Below are 24,366 nucleotides of genomic sequence, written 5' to 3' on the forward strand. Positions count from 1 at the left end.
ACCTGCAGGGAGAGCCTTGCATCCCTCCCTCCTCTCCCTGTTCAGTGCAGCTGCAGCTGGCTCTGTCATGAAGGACCATTTCTCCCTTGGGAGAAAAGGGAGAATTTGATTTGCTTCCATCACTGAGCTCTAAGCAGCAACTCTAATTCAGCCCTGAGGAAGGGCAAGATAAGACAAGGGCAGCTGTATTGGGGCTGCTGGTCCCTGCTCGAGGCAGATTCAGCTGAGGGTGGGAGGGGGTGGCACCTAATGGGAGTTGTGCCGGTACATTGAATTTAGGCTGGTCTGCTTTGGGAGAGATTAAATTAGGAAAAACCCCCCAAACACCAGAGCACCACCACCCTCACTGAACACTCAGCTCCCTGGACGCTCAGCTCCCAGCACAGCAGAAACCCTGAGGGCTTTTCCAAAGTGCAGGGCTTTATTGAGGAAACAAATGTTTTGGAGTTTCCCATGCATTGCTGGAGGCAGATAGAGGCTGCCAAGGTACTGGGGGCTTTGGGAAGGATGCCCTTGGCAAGGCTGATGCCTCACTGGGGTGACCCCTCTGCAGTGACCCTCTGCACCCACAGCTCATCCCTCCCTGCCAGGGACTTGCTCTCTCCAAACCACAAGCACGTGGCTGGGGCTGCATTCCCTGTGAGCCCGGCTCTGGTGGGGAGAAAAAGGCTCTGGCTGGGGATGCTTGTCCCCAGGAACCTGCTCTCCATGGACAGGCCCACGAGGGGTGTCCCTGGCATCCCTCCCCATGCTGTTTGCTCACGCTCAGTCCAGGGAGATCGGCGGCACTTTGGGAGTCCCACCGAGAAGCTTTGCTGCCCAGCAGGAGGAGCTGGAAGCTGGCAGCCCAGCCCTGCACTACAGGGCAGTGCTGGCAGTCTCAGCACGGGGCTGGGCGCTGGGCAGTGCCCTCAGGCGCTCCCGGTGCCTGCAGGAGTCCTCCCGGTTGTGGCGGACGTAGCAGATGACGTAGCCGATGACCATGGCGAACCAGCCGAACATGGTGACGAACATGGCCACGTCCATGGTCCTCTGCCGCACGCTGCAGAAGTTACCGCCGGCATCCAGGACCTGCAGCAGCGGCTTGCCCACGTACTCCTGCCGCGGGGCCGTGTGGCAGGTGATGTCCTGCACGGAGTCCAGGTCCAGCCGTGCCTCCCACAGCACCTCCTGCAGGGCGCACTCGCAGTGCCAGGGGTTGTTGGCCAGGCGGAGCTTGGCGTTGAGGGCCAGCAGGGCCTCCTTGGGAATGCTGCGGATGCGGTTGCTGGAGAGGTCGAGGCTGCGCAGCCCGGCTGCCACCCCTCTGAAAGCTGCCCTGTCGATCTTCTCGATGGCATTCCTGGACAGATCGATTTCCTCCAGGTGGGACAGGTGCCTGAAGGCGTTGCTGGGGATCCTGGTGATGCTGTTGGCATCCAGCTTGAGGAACACCACGTCTCTGGGGATGTCCTTGGGGATCTCCTCCAGGTGCTGGGAGCTGCAGAGCACGGCCTTCGCCCCTGCCCGCTCCGTGCACTGGCAGCTGGGGGGGCAGGAGCTGCCCCAGGGGATGCAGAGCAGGAGGCAGAAGAAAGCCTGGGCCACGCTGGTGGCTGGTGTGGTGCTGGTGAGGGTCATGGTGCAGCCAGCCAGCTCAGCATGGCAGCTGGCAGCTCCCCGGGGGTGGCAGCAGCTCCTGGGCAGCAGGACGGCCCCTCGGCGCTCCTGCAAGGCCTCTCCCATCCCTGGAGGGAAGCTGTGGGTGGAGGGGATGTGACACGGCTTTATTTCCTGGAACACTGGGTATGGCCTGTGTGTGATGTGCCCTGGTAAAGGGGTGAGAGCCTGGGCTCATGAGAAAACAAGGGTGGAGTGACACTGGCTGTCTTTCCCAGGACAGCTTAATTAGGTTCAATCAGAAATAGAAACCCCGGCTCCCCTGCCCCTGCCTCTGCAGAGACCACCCAGGTGGACAAAGGAGCTGCAGGATGGGGTGTGGAGATGGGCTGGGGAGCCTCTGCCCCATCTACTTCCAGTTTCCAGGGGGATGTAGTAGTTTGCTGCTGGAGAAGAGCAGTAAATTCCTATCTCACCAATCCTGAGTGTTTAAAAAAAATGATGAGTCAGACTCTAAGTATGATCAGACTGACTTAATCACCGCCAGGATTTTAAATAACAAGATGTGGAGTTCTTTTGCTTTCCTTTCCCTTCCCTTCTGGTCTGTGAGCTGGTGCAAGTTCAGGTTTCCAAAGGTTTCACCAAAGAAGTGTTTGAGGTGAGTTTGTTTTTAAAAGTAAACAAAGAGTATGGTTTGATAGCCTGACTCTGGGGGTGGGAGGTTGAGAGAGGAGCCACTGCCCAGCACAGTAAAGGGGTGATGGAAAGGACACCCCAGTGCTGCCAGGAGCAAGGTGAAGCAGGTGGGACACCTTTCCTCTGCCTTTGGTGCTGCTCATCTCCCTCCTGCTGCCTTGGCCAGCCTGGGAGAAGAGATCTTCATGGAGGGGAGACTGCGAGCCCAAGGGTTAGGGGTTGTCACTATGGGCATGAAGTTGTTGTCCCTCTGGTACCAGAACCCTTCTGCTAATGGCATTCCCCTGGTGAGAGCAGCATCCCTCAGGTGTGACCATCCTCAGGGTACCGCAGAGGGAAGCTCACACCTGAGGGATGCTCATACCCCAGGTATGCTCATACCTGAAGGATGCTGTCTGCCCTGTGGATTCTGCCCGGGGATATGAAGTTGAGCTTCCCGGGAATCCCTCTCCCTGAAAAATGTCCGGGCTCGGACAGCTCCGACAGCTCCGCCACTCCTGGGGAACAAGGAGATTGTGCCAATCCAGTTCCCACCGTGTGGAAGGGCTCCGAGGGACCCTCAGGACTCGCAGGGATCCCGGGACTGTGCGGGGGTGATGCTCCGGACCCGCCCTCCTGCCCTGCCCGGGGACCGGGATCCCGGGACTCCCGCGCGCAGCAGGACCGACCCCACCGCCCCCCGCTGCCCCGGAGCCGGGGGTCCCTTACCGGCTCGGCCAGGGCGGCTCTGCTTCGCTCCGCCCGTAGCTGCACTGCCGGTGCGGTGTCGGTGCCGGTGCCGCTGTCGGTGTCGGTGCCGATGTGGTGGTGTCGGTGCCGGTGCGTGTTCGGTGCCGGTGCCGGTGCCGGTGCGATGCCGGTGTCGGTGCCGGTGCGTGTTCGGTGCCGGTGTCGGTGCCGGTGCGATCCCACCCCGGCCCCACCTGTTGCTGCGGCCGCTCCCGCGGCGCCCCGGGCCGGGCGGTCCCGCCGGTGCCGGTGCCGGTGCCGGTGCCGGTGCGGGGGCGGTGCGGGAACGGGGGGCGGTGCGGGGGAATGGGGGCGGGGGATCAGGGTGATGGGACAGCCAGGCATCACCCCACGGGGCTGTGGGAGAGCGGCGGCCCCAGTGGGCAGAAATTAAGGGCTGCTAATGAGATTTCCGCAATTCTTTGGAGGCTGCGGTGCGGGCTGCCAGTCTAGAAGCTTCATCAGCTGCTGTAAGGCACGATCTTCCTTGGCCAGTCTGGATCTCCCCGGGCCCACGTGGGCTCTCAGCAGATGGTCTCCTGTCTCTCTCGGTGAGGGGGAGCAGGAGCAGACATCCAACAGTCCAGGAGCAATGGGAGAAAGTGCCACGTCATCATTTTGGAATGCCCCCAAAGCATCAGCACAGCTCCCTTATCAACTCTAATCAGGTCACCTCGAGTCCCCTGTTCTGCTGCAAGGTGTTCCTGCCCATGGCAGGGGGCTTGAAATGAAATGGTTGTTAAAGTCCCAGCCCAAACCATTCTGTGATTCAGCCATCCCTGGGGGTGCGTCTAAAGCAAAGTGAGTTTGTATAACAAGATTGGAGTGGGAGTTGGGTTTATCCCAGAAGTGTGCTCCAAGCAGGGCCTCCAGAAACAGCCCCTGGTTAAACAACTGTGAGACACCACCAGCCTGCTGTTGTTTAATACGTGGTTTATTGAGCTGGGTTGAATACATTGCCAGACTGAGCCCCCTCCCCTTGCCAAATCCCAGTGTGTCACTGGTGAAACTGCAGTTGTGCTGAGGTGGCCACCAGTGTGGGATGAGTGGCCTTGGCTGACCAGTGTCTGATCCACTGGGAGAAGGTGGGGGAACCAAAATCCCTTCCTGAGCAGTCCCAGGCATAACATACCACTGTGGGGCTCTTCTGGATGATCAAAAAAATGTATCCATTGTGCCTTGTTCACCCCATGGCAGGCCACAGAAAACAGGAGTGAAAGATCCCTTAAAAGCGGGGATGTCTGGGATTAGCACACTGATGTCCCTCTGCTGTCCCTACCTGCCCACAGAGCATGGATCACCTGTGTCCCAGCAAGCTGCCACAAGGGGATGGGGACAGGCAGGTGACATTTAGCTGGGGCCTTGGCTCAGAGAGAGGAAGGAAGTTTAACTGCAAGCCAGTGCTCAGCATACACACACAGGATCACATAGCAGTTTGGGGCATGGCAGGTGTGCAGAGCTATGAAACCACAGGGATATAAGCCAAGAGCTGCTCACACCTCCAGAAGTGCTGGATCACAGCTGAGGACTATGTTGGGTCTGAGGCAACCAGAGGTTTTGGTACAGCCACCACAGGAGTGACTCCAAGCCTTCTCCAGGGCAATCCTCTGGGATCTGTGGCAGTGGGGCTGCCGGGGCTCGGAGCAGGAGCAGGGAGCAGTGATGGATATTCTGGTGAGGGGTAGCTGGGACTGGCAAGCCCCCAGTGCCCACCCCACAGCCAAGAGCAGGGTGGAGCGGACAGAAGGACCATCTCACAGGAAAAGCCCTGTGGCTCTGTGTGTCCCAAACTCTGAGCTAGTGCTGTGGGCTGATGTGGAAGCACCAAGACACAAACTGAACTTGGTGGCTCAGGTGACTGGGATGCCCCCAGGGAGGGGACATTTTTCCTCCCAGAGACCTGCAATATACATTCACAGAGGCACCCAGAGTGCCTCAACCCCAGCAGCTCCGATGTTCTCCCAGGTAAGCTGGGGTGGAGCTGCAGGTCCCAGCAGAAGCTGCTCTGGGGCAGTAGGAGCCTTGGGCACGAGGCCTCAGTAGTAAGCACCGAGGAGGGTTGAGACCTTGTGCAGGAGCTCCTTGTGGTTGGTGTGCAGGGGAATCCTCTTGTCCAGCACCTGCCAGCGGATGCTCAGCTCTGGGTCACAGCCCTGGAGGAACTGCAAGGGGACAGATGTCACATGGGGCTGCTGGCCATGCTCAACATCACCTGCAGTCCCCAACCTCCTGCCCTTTCTTTTTGGGGCACACATCCCCGTGCATCCCCCACCGCATGCAGCCGGAGAATCCCAGTGCTGTGGAGATCTGGGTCTGGAGATCTGGCTCCTGTGGCCCAGGAGTGATTGGGGTGACCCACAGGGTGACAGCCCCTTACAGAATTCAGCCTCTTCATCTCCACATCGTTCTGGGTGTCAAAGTGCACACTGATGGCCACGGTCTCCACCCAGGCGTTGTCTGTGTTGCGTGGGTCATCGAGGTACCCCCTGTGCACCTGTGTGTGGAGATGCCACAAGAGCAGCCCTCATCACCTCTCTGAGGGCACCCTGGGGGTGGGTGGGCATCGCCCTGCAGGTCTGCTGCCCTGCTGGAGACCAGAGGCCCCCTCCCACTGCAGCTGGAGCCATGGGGAGTCACTGCAGCAGGCACAGACGCTGGTGTGAGCAGCCCTCCCCCGGGGTCTCTGGGCTACTCCCTGACCCCCACACATGAATTATGGCACATCTTCACCCCCCTCAGCCCTTCCTCTCAGGTAGGAGCAATGACCAAGAGGTGATGCACCCTGTTCCTGTACCCTGGCCACCCATGTGGCCCTGTGACACCATGATGTCCCTGTGCCAGGGTGATGCCTCCATGCGCCTGTACCACTGTGACACCTGTGTGTCCCTGTGCCAGGATGATGCCCATGTGTCCCCATCCCACTGAACTCTCCTGTGACCCAATACCACAGGGACACCCCTGTGCCCCTCACCTCAGTGCCTTGTTTCAGCAGGTTCTGGAACTGGGGCCAGAACTCCCGGCGCAGGATCCACTTGAGCTTCAGTGGCAGGGTCTCTCCTGGCTCTAGTGACCCCTGTGCCAAAGCAGATGTCAGCTATGGGGCCTGCACACCCCAGCCTCCCTCCCTGCCACCAGCTTGGCCATCAGGCCTGCCACCACTGCAGAAGATACCACAAGGTCTGCTGGTGTCTCCCATCCTCCCCCTCCTGCCCAAAGTCAGCTCTGCCCAAGTGGATGTCTGAATTTGCCTGATCTAATATATGCCAAAGGATGCTTTGCCAGTGGCTTAACAGGCTCACAGGAAGGATGTGAGGATGGAAGCCATGGATGGGGAGCAGGGAGAGGCAGGAGACAGAGGGTCAGGGTGAGTGGAGTAGCCCTGGCATGCAGATGCTCTGCAGGAGGAGCAGAGGAACCTCAGCCACAGCTGTGACACGCCTGTGATTCCTGTTTTCTGTGGAATTTCCTTCCTTCCTTCCTTCCTTCCTTCCTAGATCCCTTCATCCCATCTCCTCAGGTCCTTCTGCACCATCTCTGCTTTCTCCCAGCTCTTACCCCAGGCAGAGCCCAGACATCTGACAGTGGGTATTGGGCCACCAGGACTTCCAGCATCTTCTTCAGGCTCTTCCTTATAATGGACCCATCCAAATTCCTCCTCCAACTGTGAGAGAGGCCCCTGTCATGCTGCAGCTGGACTTGGCTCCCCTCTGCCCAGCAGTGGCCACAGTGGCAGTGTGGGGTTTGGCCAGGTGTCTGAGGTGACCCCATGTCCCCTCTTCCACCCCCCATCCAGGAGCAGGACACTCACCGGGTCACAACAGGGTGCAGGGCATGGTTGGGCCCAAAGCAGTGCAGCCTCCCACGGCCTCGCAGCCCCGTCCTGCCCATGGGGTTCCTGCCAGGGTGAGAGTGGGGGGGCTGGGGCAGCACCAGACTCCCTCTGTGCACCCCTATAGCACTTCCCTACCACTGCATCCCACATCTTTTGGGGGTGTTTTTGCTGGGCTCAGCCCTAAGGACAATGCGTGCAATTATCGCTGCCCCCCCATTAGCTGTAGGAAAGTGGGAATGGGATGGATGTCCCCAGGACCCCTGGTCTCAGTGTTTTTCCTCCCACACAGCTTCCCAGGGAGGTGGTGGCGGTGGCACTCACAGTGGCAGCCCATCCTGCACGGCGTAGAGCCCGTGGAAGCTCTGCCGGTCGATCAGCCCGTCCATGGTGTTGTAGTTGATCTTCAGGAGAGACTCCAAGGAGCTGCAGGGTGGGAGGCAGCCCGGCAGGGAGAGCTGGCTGTGCTAGCCAGGGAAGGGGTGGAGGATTGGGGAGCCCTGGGGGGAGACTCACAGGCTGAAGGGATCCTGCACAGCCATGTCCTTGTGGTCAGCCGAGTAGGCAGGGGGGTCGTAGAGTGGGAAATCCACCTGTACAACACGTGGCTGTGTCAGCCCCCCACAGCAGACAGGGACTGGGAGCCCAGGGACACCTCATGGCCTGACTTTTCCTCTGCCCAGCTTGTGGCATTGCTCCCCAGGTGATGCTACAGGCTCTGCTGGGGGCTGAGCTCAGGGTCTGGGCTGGGCTCACACCCCCATGGAAGCCAGTGCCAGATCCTGTCCCTGACCCCGAGCCAGCCATGCTTCAGGAAATGCAGAGGTGGGTGGTTGTACCCTCTCTGTCTAACCAAGCATCCCCAGGCATTCCTAGCACTGCTGATCCTAGTAGGAATGGCGTCCTTTTCTTTGGGGTCACTCAAGCAGTGACTCTGGGGAGCCAATGGTCCCAGGGCTGGGAAGAACTACAGCTCTCCAATTGGATGTGGGATTCCTCTTCCCACCACTGTCAGGAGCCTGCCTCAAGCCTCCTCCTCCCAGCCCCAGTGCCCAGCATGACAGCTCCTACCTCCCAGGGAACCTTCTCATCGGGCACGGGGAAGCGGAGGGTGTGAGACCCTGGGTACAGGAGGTTTCGGGCAAGCACATGGTACAGGGGCTGGCTCTCCTCGGGTTTCCCCTCCAGGTCCATCTCCTTGCTGTCCAAGGCTTTGGAGGAGACACAGACAGCAGGGTCCCACAAAGCAGGGCACCAAGTCCAGCTCTGTGGGCTGGGGCTCTGCTGAGGGGGTGGGCTGGGTCTCTCCATGGGAATGTTGATGTTCCCTTTTGGCAGGTCCTGGATTAAACCCCAGGGAGGGTGGGAATAGACTCAGAAGGGTCTGGATGACCTCATGGGGACAGCAAACCTCCCAGGACCAAAGGAACCTCTGCCTCACTGCTTGGCTGCTGGGGAGGAGATGGGCTCTGCTTACCCACGGGCGGCACATCCTCGCCTGAGCTGAAGCCATTGCCCCTCAGCGCCTGCATCATCCACCTCAGGGCCTGGGCACTCTGATGCACCTGCAGGGCACAGGGGAGGGTCAGTCCTGGCCTTGCTGCTCCCTGAGTACCACGGGATCCAGCCCTGGCAGGAGGCACTGCTGCCCTTGGCTGTGTCCTGATGTTTGCCTTGGAAAACCTCCAGGGAAATATTTTTACAAAGCTGGTGGAAAGTGAGATGGAAACAGAATGTGGCAAGGCTGGGCTGGCTCCCTGGGCACCCCACTACTGGTGCAGCTGCTGAGGGAGGGGACAGAGAGTCTCTGTCTCCAGGAGGTCTGGAGGGCCCTCTCAGGCCAAGGAGAAGAGCTGGGTCAGCTCTAACTGTTCGGGTGACTAGTGGAGGCAGTGGCCCATCCCAGAACTTCCCCACCTGCATCCTGTTTACCTTGGAGTCAAGCAGAACTTTCCTGTAAACCTGTTCCCCTTAGAAGCTAATGGCAAGGAAACTCAAACTGTCCCAAAGGATGTTGATTCTGAGAGAGTTTGTGTTCTGGCTCAATTGACTCAGCCCCTGGAAAAATTTCACCTTTTTGGGTTCCTGCCCTGTTTTTTCCTCACCTGGTCCTCCAGAGATCCCAGTCTTTGCTCCACTACCCCCGTCCTCTTCACCCGGTCCAGGTCCAGCAGCTCTGCCAGGACATCAACCCTGGAGAGACAGTGCAGGTTGGAACCCCCTCAGCAGCCCCTCCTGCACTCATCCCAACCCTTCTGTGCCCAGGACACCAAAGGACAGAAGGAACTTCCTTTCCCAGCAGCAGCCATACCTCTGTGCAATGTCCCGGATCATCTGCTCCGTGTTCTGCTTCTCCTGGCACTGCTGGTGCTGCAGGTAGTTCTCCTTCAGGTACATCTCCCAGGAGAGAAGGGCAGCCTCTTCGTTTTTCTCCAGCTTCTCCTCTGCCAAAGGAAGAGGATGGCAGCGCTGTCACATCTCTGGGCATCCCAAACTCCGGGAACACAGCCTGCATGCCCAGCCTTGTGCCTCAGGGCTGGTGCCATGCCCTGAGGAGGGGGCAGAGGCAGGAGGGGACTGGTCCTCACTGAGCTGGTGGTGTGTGGCTGGCTGGCGGAGCAGGCAGCGCCGCAGCAGGAGCTGCAGGTGGTTGAGCAGGATGAGGGGCGGGGGCGCGGGCGGCCGGCCGTGGTACTCCTCGATCAGGTCATGCCGCTGGAACTTCCAGATCTGGTCCGTGTGCTCCTGCACCTGCTGGAAGGTGTAGCTGGGGCAGAGCCCAGGTGTCAGCCGTGCCGCGGGGATGAAGGGCACGTCATGTTTGAGTGGTGTCCCAGCTCTACCCAGCTCCCTCATCAGCCCTGACCTGCAACTTGATCTATAGCCCCCAAGTGGGATCCCACTGCTTCCACCACCTCTAGAGCTCCCCTGACTCACTTGAACATGGCAATGAGGAGGTTGAGGAGGAGGATGTTGGTGAAGAGCAGGTAGAGGCACAGCAAGATGACTGTCAGCCATTCTGGGAAGATGGGCTTCTTGTTGTCCGCGTTTGTCTCTGGGCACTTGGGCTTGTAGGGGTCAGTGCCGTTGGGGCTGCACTGGTCAATGTTGAAGTTGACCCCTGTGGGAGAGCACAGAAAGGAGCTCTCAGAAAGGAGCCAGCATCCAGGGAGCCGAGCACCAGGCAGGGATTTGACCTCTATCTGCATCATCCCGGGTGCTCTGTTCGCTTCCAGCTCTGTGGGACTTCCATGGGCCAGCATGGCATGAGCTTGGTACATCAGCTTTGTCACAGCCACCCTGCTGGTGCCATGTGCTGTCACAGGGCCCCTTACCATCGATGTAGGAGGGAATCTGCCCAAAGATGGTCAGGTAGGAATGGTAGACCACGCCGCGGAACAGCCACTCCACACGTTCCTCGTTGTGGATCAGGATAGCCTGCTTGGCCACCCCAAAGGACACCACCCACACTGCCAGCAGGAAGAGAAAGAAGAAGACATCCTTCATCTGCAAAGACAGAGGGGAAGGATAGCTGTGTCCTGGAGCAGGCCTCACTCCAGGATGGGAGAACATGAATGGCATATCCAGCTGCTCCAGCAGGACAGAGGGCAGCTCTCACCATGCGCTTCACGATGATGATCTTGGGCCCCAGAGTTTTACTGACTGTGAAAATGTGCATCAGGCGCAGGCAGAAAATGATAAAAGCCAGGGACAGTACGATGCGCCCAGGATATAAGGTGGATGGGATCAGCCTGGACATGGAAGAGAGGAAAGGAAACACTTCAGTGCCACCATAGAGCTGTATAGAATCATTTAGGTCAGAATAACTGAGAGGGAGGTGACAAGGTGCCCACAGAAGCTGTGGCTGCCCCATCCCTGGAATGTCCAAGGCCAGGTTGGACAGGGCTTGGAGCAACCTGGGACAGTGGGAGGTGTCCCTGCCATGGCAGGGGTGGGACTGGATGGGCTTTAGTGTCTCTTCCAACCCAAACCAGTCTGAGATTCCATGATTCTATGAAAACACTATTGATCTCTGCAGCTCACCTGCAAGTCAGCCCTGCGATAAAGACTAGGATGGCACAGATATCCAGCTTATTCCAGAAGTCCTTGATGTACAGAGAAGCCATTTTCACAATCCCGAGTCCATCTGGATCATACAGGAGCTGTTGGGAAGAGAGAAGGGGCTGGGTGTAAGATACTCCTGTGCCTCACAGAGGGGAGAGACCACACAGATCATCTGGACATCACTGGGCACTCTTGCTGACCCAAAGGTGGCCTGAGCCTATGTGGTTTTCTCTGGGAGCATGGGGACATGGGAAGGAGAAATGGGACATTGGGGCTCTTCAGGCTGGAGGAGAAAGGCACTGAGATATGGAAGCTCTCAAGCAAAACCTGGAAATCCTGCTGGGAATTCACCCAAAGGAAGAGCTCCCTCCATCTCCTGACATTCCCAAAACAGACAGCAGACACCTCCTGGGAAAAGCCCACCAGCCCTACAGCATTTTCTTCTGCAAACATACAGGGCTGAGCCAGATACAGCCAAGGAGAATCCCTGGCCTCAGAGATGGGGGATTTGGTGGCTCCATGTGCTGGGACCTCTGGGAATAGGGGTGACATGAGAAGCAGCGTGGGAACAGGAGCTGTGTGGGACCTGCCAGGAGCACCCAGAGGGCTGTGTCTGCTCCCCTGCGCCCCCAGGCTCAGCTCTGCCTGCCACACCTGGCGGGTCTCCTCGCACACCAGGGAGAAGAGCCAGAAGTAGATGAGGTATTCCCGCCAGGACGGCGTCGGCTGGAAGTCAACCATCAGGACGTAGGCGAAGAGCAGCAGGAAGGTGAAGTAAGAGAGGATGTTCATGAGGAAGATGACGATGGGGGCTGTGAAGAAGGCTCGGAGGCGTGCCAGGCAGCCCATGGGCTGCAGCCTCTTCTCCCTGCTGGGAGCAGGGATGGATGTGGGCTCAGTGCAGGGTGAGGCTGGAGGACAGCCCTGCCTCAGTGCATGCGTGTCCCAGCTGCCACAAGTACCTGAAGGTGATGAGGTTGGTGTAGAGCAGGGGGAAGAACAGCATGCATGTGATCACCCGCCACAGGCCATTGTCCACAGACAGCTTCCCCCACCAGACCTTGGTTAGAAAAGCCTGTGAGCAGGGAGAAAGAGGAGTGCTGGTTACAGAGGCCAAAGGCTACCCACCAGGAACTCTGGATGCTGGGAACCCTTGGGCACATTGCCTCCAACGAGCACTGCTGGGAGCCCACCTGGACACCCCCATGGGACACAAAATTCATGTTCTTGGCCTCCAATGCCAGCTGCAGACAGGTTGTCTTCCCCCAGGCTTCAGAGACACGGGTGAGAAGCTTCTGGGCTCTCTGTTCATCCTTGCGGTAGCAGTCTGTGAACACACCTGGAAGGGCCAGCACCAGGAAGATGAGGCTGAGCTCTGGGGCCAGGCACCCACAGAGTCACCCTTCTGAGCAGGATCAGGATATTGCACCACACCATGGCACTCCCCGTACTGCCACCACCCTGCAGGCACAGGTTTTGGAGCACAATCCCCAACTGTGAGGATGGGACCCTCATTTGTCACCCCCCAGACATCTCCTGGGTAAAGGCCACCAGCTCTGGGATGGAGGAGCAGCTCTGGGATGGAGGAGCAGCTCTGGGATACGGGAGCAGCTCTGGGATGTTGGAGCAGCTCTGGGGTGTGGGAGCAGCTCTGGGGTGCAGGGGCAGCTCTGGGGTACAGGAGCAGCTTTGGGATGGAGGAGCAGCTCTGGGGTGCAGAAGCAGCTCTGGGGTGCAGAAGCAGCTCTGGGATGGAGGAGCATCTCTGGGGTACAGGAGCAGCTCTGGGGTGCAGGGGCAGCTCTGGGGTACAGGAGCAGCTCTGGGGTACAGGGGCAGCTCTGGGGTACAGGAGCAGCTCTGGGATGTGGGAGCAGCTCTGGGGTGCAGGGGCAGCTCTGGAGTGCAGGAACAGCTCTGGGGTACAGGAGCAGCTCTGGGATGTTGGAACAGCTCTGGGGTACAGGAGTAGCTCTGGGGTGCAGGGGCAGCTCTGGGATGGAGGAGCAGCTCTGGGGTACAGGAGCAGCTCTGGGGTGCAGGGGCAGCTCTGGGGTGCAGAAGCAGCTCTGGGGTGCAGAAGCAGCTCTGGGATGTGGGAGCAGCTCTGGGGTACAGGAGTAGCTCTGGGGTGCAGGGGCAGCTCTGGGATGGAGGAGCAGCTCTGGGGTACAGGAGCAGCTCTGGGGTGCAGGGGCAGCTCTGGGGTGCAGAAGCAGCTCTGGGGTGCAGAAGCAGCTCTGGGATGTGGGAGCAGCTCTGGGGTTCTGGAGCAGCTCTGGGGTGCTGGTGCCCTCCTGCTCACCTATTGCCTTGTGCTCGTACTCCTCGGCCAGGGCCAGCATGTCATCAGTGGTGTCCGTGTCCTCCTCCTCCTTGGCCAGCTCCTTCAGGATTTTGCTGCAGGCCAGTGCAGCTGCCATGCAGTCCTGGCTCTGGCACAGAAGGAAAGCATGGACACTATCTGTCAAGTCCCAGAAGTCTTGACAAGCCCTCCCCAGCTCCCACAGGAATGACAGAGGGTGTCCCAAACACATCAGTGCTCAGGATGGACAGCTTGCCATGACAAGGGGGGAGCCAAGCTTGCCTCTGCCACGGGGGATATGGGAACAACCCTGACCTCTTTGTGGGATGCCTTGGCTTGGTGACTCCTTGGCATGCTCACTGTGCCACCAGCTACACTGCCTCTTGTCCTGGAATGCTGTTTATGAGTAGAAGCCTTCTCTGCTCCAGCTGCCATGTCGCTGTGGACTCTCTCAGCCTGACTAGCTCACTTCTGGCCCTGCACATCCGCTCTACCTGTTTTGGACTATCTGGGTCCTGTTTGGTTGGGGTCAGGCTCAGGACAGCTCTCCCCCTACCCCAAATCCCAGCAGGTTCCCCTGTTCCCCTTGGGGCTGCAAGGTTTGGCTCCATATGAGCCCCTCAGCTGTGGCCAGAGCTCTGGGCTGTGGTACCTGGGCCCAGATGATTTCTGCCAGCTCCCTGCGGTTCTGGACCACGGCCCAGATGAGCAGGTCCCGCACAGGGTCCATGGTGAAGGTGACTCGGCCAGCAGAGCGCTTGTAGAGGGACCGAAGGCTTGAGCCCTGCACCTGCAAGGTGTGCAATGCTCAGACCTGCTCGCTCAGCACCACTCAAACCCCTGGTGCTGCCTCCACCACCCGTGGAAAGGACTTTGACCAGACAGAAGGGTGGCCAAGATTGGAATTTCACTTTTCATCCTGCGAATTTCACTTTTCCTAGGGCTGGGATCAGGTGGAGCTGATAGGACCCCAGCAGGTCCTGCCCACCAACATCACACATGTGCCTACAGGTGTAGGAAGGTGGGAGCTGCACCTGGAAAATGCAGGGCAGACAACTTGGGCAGGGCTTTAAGGCATTTTAGTATGGTTTTTTGAGCAGACAAGACGACAGAGACCCAGCTGCCTCCTCCAGGACGGCTCCCTGAGGCAGTGTCCCCTCCCTGCCACCACCCTGCCCCGGGTCCCCTGGGGGTGCTCACGTTCAGTTTGATGTGCGGGACGGGGATGGAGAGGCGCGGCCGCTCCGTGTGCTTGGGCTTGGGGTAGAGCGGCTGTGTGGAGCAGCCCAGCAGCTCCCGCAGCACCTGGGACACGTGGTGCATCTGGAGCCTTGGCATTTTGGAGCCAGCTGTGTGCTCTCTCTCCTCCAGCAGCACCTTCTGCAGCTTGCTGTGGAACAGGCAGGATGGGGCCAGGTTGTCGTAGAGGTAAACCAGGGTGTCCCAGGTGACAAAATCCTTGAGACGCACTCCCTGCTCCAGGAACAGCTTCACAAACTCTGGCTTGTTGGAAATCAGGGCAGCTGCCATCACGGGGTGGAGATCTGAGGGCTGGCAGGCCAGAGGCAGAGGTGAGGGGCTCTGTGGTCTCCGAGCAGGACCCTACCATGCTCCTCGCTTGGGGGAGATTTTATCCCTGGGCACATGAGTTTGGATGTGAAGAGCATGTGGCATGCACTTCCCAGGGGGCTAGAAGAGGGCACTCTTCTCAGTCAGTGGAGCCCTGTCCCCTTGGCTGCTGGGCAGAGGGATGGGTAGAGAAGAGACCACCAATCCCAAGTTCATGAATGTCACAAAATCACAGGACAGTTTGGATTGGAAGCTCATCTCGTTCCAGTCCCCTGACAGGGGCAGGAACACCTTGTCCAGCTTGACCTTCAACATTTCCTCAAATGCTTCACTTTTAGGTTCCTAGCTCCCACCAGCCTTTCCCAGTCTCACCTCACACATCAGATGTGTGAGCTGGGGGAACCCAAACTGTTGACTGAAATAGGAAAATCCCTTCCAAGCTCCTCAGCCCCATCAGAAAGGACAAACTACCCTTCTCAGCCTCAACAGCAGGATCAGGCATGGGATGGCAGAACTGGCCCCTGCCCCACTCTGCAATAAAACATGAGCAGGGGAGCGGCAGGCTGGGTGAGATGGGTTTAGAGACAAATTGCTATCTGAGCAGTGACCACAGGGATGAGCTGTCAAGAGGTATTTTAGGTTCTATATGGGTCTTTAAAAACACTGGTTTTGAATTAAAAAGCAATTGTCTTTGTGTGTGCTTTGGGTGTTTGAGAGCATTTTTGAAGAAAAGCTCCTGTGAACACACTGGGAGTTCAGGGTCCAGGAGAAATCCCTTTAAAACTGTCCCCATGCACAAGGTGAGAGGTGCCCCCCATACCCACAGGCCTGACAAGCTGTAAGCCTGACCAGACAAGCAGCACAGGTTTGGCCATACCTTCCAGTCGTGGTCATCTGTGAAGATCTCGCTTCGGGCAATGTCCACCCTGTTCCAGGCCACGGCCAGCTTCAGCTGGTGGTCCCAGTTCTCACGGCCAAAGTGGTCCTGGTTTCGGGATGCTGCATGCAAAGGGCATGTGTTAGGACAGAGGATCAGCCAGTGAGGAGATGACACATGGAAGCCTCCCTGCATGTGTGACTTTTTGTGATGCCTTAAGTTTTAGCTTTCATATTTTCCAGACTCTGTACTGCATTAGTGTGTGACTCTGAACTTCATATAAAGTGTTACAAGTTCTCCTCACAGCTCAGGCACACAAAACAATCCTTTTCCAGCCCCAGAACCAAGGACACCACTGCAGCCTCAGCCCCAAAAAGTGCAAACAGCAGGGAATTGAGGAGAGAATCTGGGAGGGTGGGACTGCAGAGCCTGGAGCTGGAATTGGACAATGAACCCCAGTATGGAAATGGACCAAAATTGATACAAATGTGAAAACTCGTGATTGGTGTCCATCTTGGGTGTAGCTTTGACTGGGCTCTTGTACTGCCCAAGATTAATCATTTGAAGGCCTTTTAATAAACACCTACTTTATTCCTTTAACTCTGTCCAGCCTCTGTTCCAGGGAGCCTCTCAAGGCATCATTTGGATAATCATCTCTCCCCAGTAACAAGGTTTGGGGAGTCCTTTGGTGACCCCAAAGTCAAGCAGTGGTAGGAGGTGACTTGACCCCCATCCTGTTCACCTTGCCCCATCCTCCCAGGGAGGCCCCCACCCCTCACCTTTGAAGAGGGCCTGGAGGATGGCCACATCCACGTCCTGCTGGCCGTATTTGCCCTCTCTGAAGATGGTCAGGAGCTGCCGGCTCCGCACTATGTCTTGGATCTACAAGGAGAGCCGTGGGCAAGCAGTGAGCAGCAGCATCTCCTCCCTGCTGCTTCCCACTGTGCAGGGCAATTCCTCACTCCCCTCTGTCACCTGCAGAACCCCTGTGCTGTGTTCCTCCATCATGGGGTGGTATCCTAGGTTACAATGGAAAGATGTGCCCAAAAATATGTACTTTATCACCCTGTGCTGAAACCAGGTAAAGCAGGGATCCTTAACTCTGTGGGAAATATCCTCTGCTAATGGGCCATCTATTAAAACCAGGTGGGGCAGGGTTCTTTATCTTTTCTACAGCCCATCCTTCCTCCAGGGAGATATCTCCTGTTAATGGCCATTGAGTCTCACTGCAGGACTGATAAAATTCCATCATCCCATTGGGAGATGCTCCCCCCCGGGGGAGAAGCCAAGCATTTCTACCTAGATAAAATCTGAGATTTGGAACACCAAAGCAGCTCTTACCCACTGGTTTCCAGCAGACAAGAGCTACCAGACCTTTCTACAGGATCAATACTTCAACAAGACCACTTCATCTGGACTGCTACCACCATCCTGACTAGCGGGGTGTCAGGTTGTGTTCTGACTCTGTCAGTGGTTTTTCTTTTGTACTATTGCATGTATTTTATTTTTCTCTTTTTTCCTATTAAATTGTATTTCTGACTTGAAGTCTCTCACTAGTTTTGCTTTCAAACCATTACAGTTGGTCACAAATACTCCCTCTCTGCCAAAGGGAGCAGGCAGTGGAGGAGCAGAGCCTGAGCCCTTGGGGTGCCCACCAGGACAATGATGAGGATGGCTGGGGGAAGATGAGGCTCAAACATCCTGCTGGGACCCTTGCTGCTCACAGGCCAGCACCCCTGGGACCCCTTTGGTCCCCCAAAGCTCAGAGGAGCCTGCAAGGCACTCACCTTCTTGGTCCACTCCACCAGTTTGCTCTCGGTGAAGAGCTCGTAGGTATCCTGGAAGAGGACGCTCAGTTTCCTCTGGATCAAGGCGATGGTGATCTTGGCCACGGGCAGGTTGGCCACCTGCGCGATGACATCGGCCACGCGCCCCGACCCTTCCACGATCACACAGGGGGTCCCATTGGTGATGGCGTTGTAGATGGTCTGCAGCAGAGGGGAAGGCTGGTCTGGATCCCACCCAGGCACCTGCAGACCCTCTCTGAGCCTGGATCCCACCCAGGCACCTGCAGACCCTCTCTGAGCCTGGGACCCCGCTGTCACTCCCAACGCTCCTGTCGGTGTGGCACCACTGAGAGCAGCACCCCAGGAAGGCGCTGCCCCTCCTTAGCACCCCCTCCTCAGCTTGCCACAAGCAGTTCCTTACATCAAGAGTCCCAGGGCCTCCTTCCAGCACCACACACACAATGGGGATCTTGATGGCAACACCTGCAGGGAAACAAAATCCAGGGTCACCTTCCCAAGGGACTGATCCCCCCCATTCAGTCTCCTCTGAGTGGTGGAGTGCAAAAGGCAAGGTGGTAGCACTGTCCCTGACATGTCAGGCTTCAGGAAAGGGGAGGAAAAGCATGCTCCAGACATGGTGGGATTTTGGGGGGTGTTCTGTGCAGGGCCAGGAGTTGGGCTTGAGAGTTCTTATGGGTCCTTCCAGCTCACAGGATCCTATGATCATGTGTGAATGTGTTATGACAGGAGATCATTTACAAAGTGAGAAAATGACCCCTGGAAGCTCCCTTGGGACCTGGCCCTTTGGGAGAAATGACTTTCCCTGATCAGCTCAGCACCACAAGGTTTGGGGATTCCTTTTGTCTTCATCCCATAAGTCTGGCAGAGAAAGGTTCTTTACTCTGTGTCTCAGAGGAACCAGGTTCCACATTTATCATGGCAATCCTCTCAGACCCTGTGCCTGGATCCTGTGGGGAAGCCACAGCCTCTTGCTGGAGCCCAGAAAGGAAACCAATTCCAGGGGGATGGCCCATTCCTGCCATTACCTCCTTTCACCTTGGTCTGCTCTGAAATGAACTTCTCCAGCCTGGTCCTCAGGGGGATTTCCACCCCGTACCTCCCGTGGGTCCCGTCATCCACCAGGATGAAGTGAGAGTGGTTGCTGTCCAGGCAGGACAGGCTGCCTTGGTTCTCCTCATCCAGCACATACTCAGCAGGAAAGCCCCCCTGTAAGGTGCAGCAGGAGACACTCTGGGAGAAGCCTGGCAGAGGAGCAGCAGACAGCCAGAGTAACCAGCACGTGGGGACAGGAATGGGTCAGCATGTGGGGACAGTGTGGCCAAACTGTCCCTGTGCCCCACAGTGCTCACATCAGCCTTGCCCCGTGCTCCACTGGCCCTCACACCTATGAGAATCCTCCCAGAAGAAGCACAGAACCTACTCAAGACACTGGGTAGGGTGGAGGGCCTTCTCAGCCTGGAACCATCCCTGGAAGTGTTCAAGGCCAGGTTGGATGGCTCTTGGAGCAGCTTGATCTAATGAAAGGTTCCCTGCCCATGGAAGAGGGTGGAACAAGGTGAGCCTTAAGGTCCCTTCCAACCCAAACCATTCTAAAGTTCTGTGACCATCACTTCTGCTACAGTCGGGTTTGCCAGGGCTGCCAGCCACAGTGGCACCTAGAAGGACCTGTTCCACCACAGTCCTTGGCAGGACTTCCCCAGAAACCCAGGCACAGGCAAAGCAATCCCGTGTGCAGCCCTCACCATGGGGCAGACGAGGCTCTCCCGGTTGTACACGGTCCCCCAGGTGGCAATGCCAATGGTGACAATCTCGCCCTCCTTGTGGCTGCAGCTCAGGATGAAGTCTCGCACTGCCTCTCCCACCTGCTTCATCACACCAGCGTGGGACCCCCCTGTGATGATCCAGGCTCCTGGGGGTCACAGAGGGCCATGGGAAGGGAGAGGCTCTGCCCACAGCAATCTCCAGCCTCCCCATGTGGCTGTGGGTCCCTGGGGTGCTCCATCCCCCAGGAGATGTCTCTTCCCTGCCCTGGCAGCACAGGCAATGCCTTCTTCAGCACCTCTCTGAGTCCAGCTCCTTCTGAGCCTCTTTGCAGTGACTGAGCAGGAGCAGCCCACCCCTGGTGATTGTGGTCTAGGTAGGGACCGACAGGTCTCCTAAAACAGCTCAGAATCACCAGAACAGCCCAACTTACTGAACCTGGAATGGCCAGGGGCAATCACAGAGAAACCTTCTGCATCCTGATGACCTTTTAAAGTTCCTTTCAACCCAAACTATTCTATGATTCCGTGATTTTATTATTCTGTGGTCTCTTACCTGTGGTCTGGGCCACCTTGACTAGCCCTTGGCGGAAGATGTTCTTCAGCCTTGGCTTCATGACAAAGTTTTTGGCCCCCCCGGTGACAGAGATGAGCAGGTTGGGTGCGTCGAGGCCCCAGTGCTGTGTCATGAGGTGGTAGATGACCCGTGGAGGGGTGTCCGAGGAGACACGCACGTACTGCAGAGAAAGGGACCATCCACACACTTGGGGTACAAACAGTGGGGTCAGGGTAACAGGACACCTCCAACACAATTCCTCATGTCCCACCCAAGAGGCTTCCCAACACCATTCCATAGCAGTCATGGTGCTGCTGGTCCAGGTCCTTGTCCGTGACTCTATTCCCGTTTTCTTTCCAGGGAAAAAACATTCCCCAGACCAATCTAAGGGCCATGACAGGGAGCAGCCACTCCTTGAATCATGAGTCTTGTGGTTTCAGGAAGGGTTTAAGGCTGAGAGGAGGGGTCCTGTCTCCACCCTTCTGCTGCTTGAGTCACTGTTGCCTTTGGGGCAATTCCACCCTTTCCCACTGTCCTCTCATTCAAGAGGGAAATATTCCCACGCATCTGCCATGGCAAGACTCAAACACTGGCTCCCCACAGATGGGACAAACACATCACCAGATCACCTTCCCTGTCTTCTGTCCCAGCCCTGTGAAGCGGATATCACCGAAGGCATCCGTTGGCATTTCCTGGATGTGCCTGCTGGGATCCCATTCCTTCCCCAGGAAGATGGGAGGTTTGGCAGCATCGTCCAGGTGCTGCTCCCTGAGATAGCCACACTCACACACGATCCTCCTGAAAAACGAGAGCAGCTGAAAGCCAAAAGGCAAAGCCCAGCCTCAGCCCGGGCAAGAGGTGCTGTTCTCCTTAGGAACCACAGGGGCCCCACATCTCCCATCCAGTGCTCCCCCAGCTCAGAACTTGTGCAGAAACAAGAGCAATGCTTGGGGGGAAATTAAGAGAAAAAAATCCAAATATTTTCACTTAGAGAGTTAGGACAGAAATATTAAGGGTGGAAATGACTGCCTGCAAAAGCATTGGAAATGTTTTTACTGGGACACAGAATTTCAGCCATGTGATGACTCGCCACATGCTGAAGAACCAGATAAAAACAGGGTTTTGAATCCCTGTGACAGAAAGATGGGATTTCCTGGTCTGTAGCTTTACCACCAGCCCTCACTTGTGCTCTCCTGAAGCGGAGGGAGGGAAGAAGTGTCTCACTTACCCAGAATCTGATGTCTGGGAGCTTTCCACAAAATAGGTGCATTCCTTCTTTCGGATGTTTTCAGGAATCCAGGAGATGAGATTTTCCTGATGGAAGAAAAGCAGCAAGGGGTCAGGGTTTCTGGAAAGGGCCAGAAGCTGTGCCAAGGGCCAGACACCATGGTGATGGGGGCACATCTGGGTGCTTCTTTGGGTGTGAAGGATGAAAGCTCCATGGCTGACTGCAAGGACAAAGCCAGATGTTCTCCAAGGAGAAGGGATATGAGTGCTGGCCACGTGCCTCAGATGTCTGGAGGTTTTCTGTCAGTCCCTAAAACTAACCTGATCAGTCACTAATGCTCCTGTTAGTGAGTTAATGAGTGCATTCACACTGTTTCATGTGCGTGCCCAACCATCCCCTCTTGCAGCACCTCCCGAACTTGCCTTTTCATTGCTGCCAGCAGGGAAATGCGCCTTCCTCCTGCTCTTGGAGACGCTGCTGCTGCTCTGCTGCAGGTTGGGGACCACCTCGAAGTCACTCATCTTCCTGGGGTGTGTGGCAGGGTCATCTCCCCTCTCGGGGCACACCTTGTTCAGTTCCGAGGGGAGCACCTTGGCGCAGCGGCCCCGCGCGGACATGGCTCCTGTGCCTGGTGCTTCTCTGCCTCCTTGCTCCTGTTCCTAGGCTGGGAGCTCCTGAACATCCCCATCCTGAGGGCAGTGGAACAGAGTCAGAGAATCCCAGAATGGTTTGTGTTGAGAGGGGTCTTAAAGTTCATCCTCTGCCAAAGGCAGGGACACCTTCCCCTAGACCAGGTTTTGCCAAGCCCTGCCCAACCTTCCAAGAAAAAAGGATGCCCATGAACTGAGAGCACTGAGGTGCCCCATCCATCACTGCCTGGGTGGAGATTGCTCCATGGGAGACCTGCCATCCCCTCACCACAATCCTGACACAGGGGCTGTGTGTGTGGTGCCCAGCCTCAGCATGCACCACACTTCCCTGGAGAAGCCCATCAATGTCCACAATGCCACTTCCAGCCTGAGCTCTCCTCACCTGCTCTCCTCTGCAGGCAGCTGGGATATTTCTGGCAGCAGGGAGAGCAGAATCTAGGTCTCTTGTGTGAGCAGCCTGAGCATGGCTCTGCATGGGAAATCTGGGAATATGGACATGCTGGCTGCAGAGACCAGGTGCTCCTCTGTGGAGAGTCCTGTGTCCCCTGCAAAGGTGCCCTGAGGGCCCCAAATGCACATGGGTTTGCTGCAAGCAGGGTCTGCAAAACTCCTGAACCCCCCCAAAACACCCACAGCCCTCTTTGCTGAGGTGGGAGAGCTGCTGGAGCAAAGGTGGAAATGCTCCTGGGTGTCTCTGGAGGGATGGTGTCCTCTCAGGACAGCTGGGATGAGGTAATGGAGGAAGCACTGGTGATGCTCTGGTCAAGCTGTGGGGTCTCTGTTTAAGGAGGATTTTGTCTACTTTCTTTAAATCAAGTCCTGCATTTCACCGAAGGGTGGGGAGTCCTTGTGGGGACAAGGAGTGCTGATGCCAAATCATGGGGTAGCAAGGAAAAGCTATTTTATCAGCCTCCCTCCTGGGATCTACAGAGCCCCACTGACCTTGGGAGGCAGAATTTGGCAGACTGGATTTCTGCATCAGCACAACCCCCAGCAGATCTGATTTTTGGAGAGAGAGCAGTTGAAATAAGGTGAAATAAGGTGAAATGCACTCTTAATTCTTGTCCGTGGCCCCACAAGGCAGCAGTCTCTTGGGGGCTTGGGACATAAGGCCATGCAGGAAGGGCTCCCACCCTCCAGCACCTGGAATTCCTGTCCTTAAGGGCTCGGGGACAAGGACAGAGCCAGCTCCGGGTTGGAGGGGGTCAGCTCGTCCCTCGATCGCACGGGGTGGTCACAGCACCCACCGGGACGCAGTGCAAGGCTGAACGGTGCCCGTGAAGCTGCCCACCCCAGCCAGGCTGCCCACCCCAGCCAGGCTGCCCGTACCTTCCCTGCCGCATCCTCCGGCCGCATCCCCGGCTGCTCCGCTCCGCAGGCAGGGCTCAGCGCCGGCTCCCTCCGCTCCGCCGGGGCATTTTGTCACCGGAGACGCTGGCGATGAGACGAGAACAGGGCAGAGCTGCCTGCAGAGAGGAGGAGGTGGCAACCGGCTGGCAGCTTCCCAGCAAATGAGGCTGCAGAAGCGATCGGTGCCGAGAGCTGCAGCGCCCAGGCGGGTCCCGAGTTTGCTGGAGTGGCTGAGTCACTCTGGCACTCACCCGCAGTCCCCTGCCCTCAGCCCCACGGGGACACGGCGTTCGTACCCCCGGGCAGATGTCAGGATCCCATTACTGAGGCTGTTTGAAATGCCTCTGTCCCAATTAAAGTGCAAATGAGACCATTGTATGGGTTTTATCTGAGGGTAAATACGGGGGGAGAGACACAGAGAGAAATAGGAAATAGGTGGAGGGACAGCAAGAGAGTAACAGGGACAGAACAAGGAAAGCATCACCACTTCGTGGATCCCAACATCCCAATGTTCCATTGATCCTCTCCAGCTGGTTTTCCTGGTGGTGAAGTTCCCCCGCAAAAAGCATAGAATCTGATGGGTTAACACACGCTCAGGCCAGGTAGGAAAATCCAGGTACCTCCCTGGGATGGGGGGAGTTTGCCATTTCTCTCACAACAGACTCTGGGTTTGCTGCATCCCGTGCAGTGCTGTGGTGCAAGGCTGCAGGAATTACTCTGGGGGCACTTTGGGGTCCTTGATGGATTAAGGCACCCCTCAGTCATCTCAGGGATGTGTCCTTCCCAGGGTTGGGGGTTCCCTAGCCAGTTTGTGTAAGGGAGGATGGGTTCGCTGACCTGAGCAGAGGAAACACCCAAAATCCTCCTCTCACCTTGCTTGGGGGGGGAAATCTGTGCAAACCTGCTCCCAGCAAATGGGTCTGAGGGCTGCAGCCTCCCCCACTCCAAAGCAAGCCAGAGATGATTCTTAGTGCGCCTGCTGGGTCTGGCTCCCATTCTGTTCCTTGTTTACTTGTTGGTTTCAGGTGATTGAAGAATGGCTTTTCCCTTTATCTAATCTCAGCAGTCTGACTTTCAGTCCAAAGTCCCAGTCAGGCATCTTCAGGGAAGCATCTTTGGTTGTAGCTTCTTTATACAGCTTTTTTTTTTTATAATGAGCAAAACTTTATATGAATGTTTGAGGCACAAACTATTTTAGTCTCTGACAGCAGATGTGACAAGCAGGGGCTGCTCGGGGGATGGATGGTTCCAGAAAGGAGCAGCAGGTGGGTGTAGACCCTTGTGTGTGATAGGCTTGGCAAATGTGATGAAAAATCCCTTCCCTAACTGCCAAGTAGCCTTTATA

The 24,366-nt window shown here is 57.0% G+C and overlaps 2 protein-coding genes across 4 annotated transcripts; both read right to left on the reverse strand.

Moving 5' to 3' along the window:
• Window positions 1-399: 399 nt before the first annotated feature.
• LRRC3 (leucine rich repeat containing 3) lies at window positions 400-3,083 on the reverse strand. 2 transcript variants are annotated; one of them, XM_033068942.1, is made up of 2 exons: window positions 3,004-3,083; window positions 400-1,738 (listed from the first exon to the last, which is right to left on the reverse strand). In XM_033068942.1, the coding sequence occupies exon 2, from the start codon at window positions 1,723-1,725 to the stop codon at window positions 859-861; it is 867 nt and encodes a 288-aa protein (XP_032924833.1). In that variant the 5' UTR covers window positions 1,726-1,738; window positions 3,004-3,083; the 3' UTR covers window positions 400-858. The 2 variants fall into 2 exon arrangements, with proteins under 2 accessions (XP_032924833.1, XP_032924834.1); XM_033068943.1 differs by lacking the exon at window positions 3,004-3,083 and adding an exon at window positions 2,677-2,749.
• An 857-nt stretch (window positions 3,084-3,940) lies between these two features.
• TRPM2 (transient receptor potential cation channel subfamily M member 2) lies at window positions 3,941-23,256 on the reverse strand. Of its 2 annotated transcripts, none has more exons than XM_033068753.2 (33): window positions 23,001-23,256; window positions 21,444-21,710; window positions 21,022-21,107; window positions 20,423-20,591; window positions 19,794-19,974; window positions 19,220-19,386; window positions 18,503-18,683; window positions 17,878-17,939; window positions 17,457-17,657; window positions 16,449-16,551; window positions 15,670-15,791; window positions 14,424-14,774; window positions 13,876-14,013; window positions 13,224-13,353; window positions 12,112-12,257; window positions 11,881-11,993; window positions 11,573-11,786; window positions 10,898-11,016; window positions 10,473-10,605; window positions 10,189-10,360; window positions 9,791-9,974; window positions 9,442-9,620; window positions 9,165-9,297; window positions 8,959-9,046; window positions 8,331-8,418; window positions 7,925-8,064; window positions 7,370-7,446; window positions 7,178-7,279; window positions 6,833-6,919; window positions 6,580-6,685; window positions 5,996-6,097; window positions 5,402-5,518; window positions 3,941-5,186 (listed from the first exon to the last, which is right to left on the reverse strand). In XM_033068753.2, the coding sequence occupies exons 2-33, from the start codon at window positions 21,636-21,638 to the stop codon at window positions 5,061-5,063; spliced, it is 4,512 nt and encodes a 1,503-aa protein (XP_032924644.1). In that variant the 5' UTR covers window positions 21,639-21,710; window positions 23,001-23,256; the 3' UTR covers window positions 3,941-5,060. The 2 variants fall into 2 exon arrangements, with proteins under 2 accessions (XP_032924644.1, XP_032924643.1); XM_033068752.1 differs by having other exon boundaries at window positions 11,573-11,789; window positions 23,001-23,255.
• Window positions 23,257-24,366: the final 1,110 nt, after the last annotated feature.

The sequence above is a fragment of the Catharus ustulatus genome, chromosome 10 (genome assembly GCF_009819885.2).
Source record: "Catharus ustulatus isolate bCatUst1 chromosome 10, bCatUst1.pri.v2, whole genome shotgun sequence".
NCBI lineage: Eukaryota > Metazoa > Chordata > Aves > Passeriformes > Turdidae > Catharus > Catharus ustulatus.

Bases quoted from the DNA above. Each gene is read 5' to 3' on its own strand.
- LRRC3 (XM_033068942.1), bottom strand. From the start codon at position 1,725: ATGGGAGAGGCCTTGCAGGAGCGCCGAGGGGCCGTCCTGCTGCCCAGG.
- TRPM2 (XM_033068752.1), bottom strand. From the start codon at position 21,638: ATGTCCGCGCGGGGCCGCTGCGCCAAGGTGCTCCCCTCGGAACTGAAC. The intron at 21,108-21,443 runs GCAAGTTCGGGA...TTCTTCCATCAG, and splicing joins CTGCTGGCAGCAATGAAAAG to GAAAATCTCATCTCCTGGAT. The intron at 7,280-7,369 runs GTGAGTCTCCCC...CCCACCCTGCAG, and splicing joins GTGCAGGATCCCTTCAGCCT to CTCCTTGGAGTCTCTCCTGA.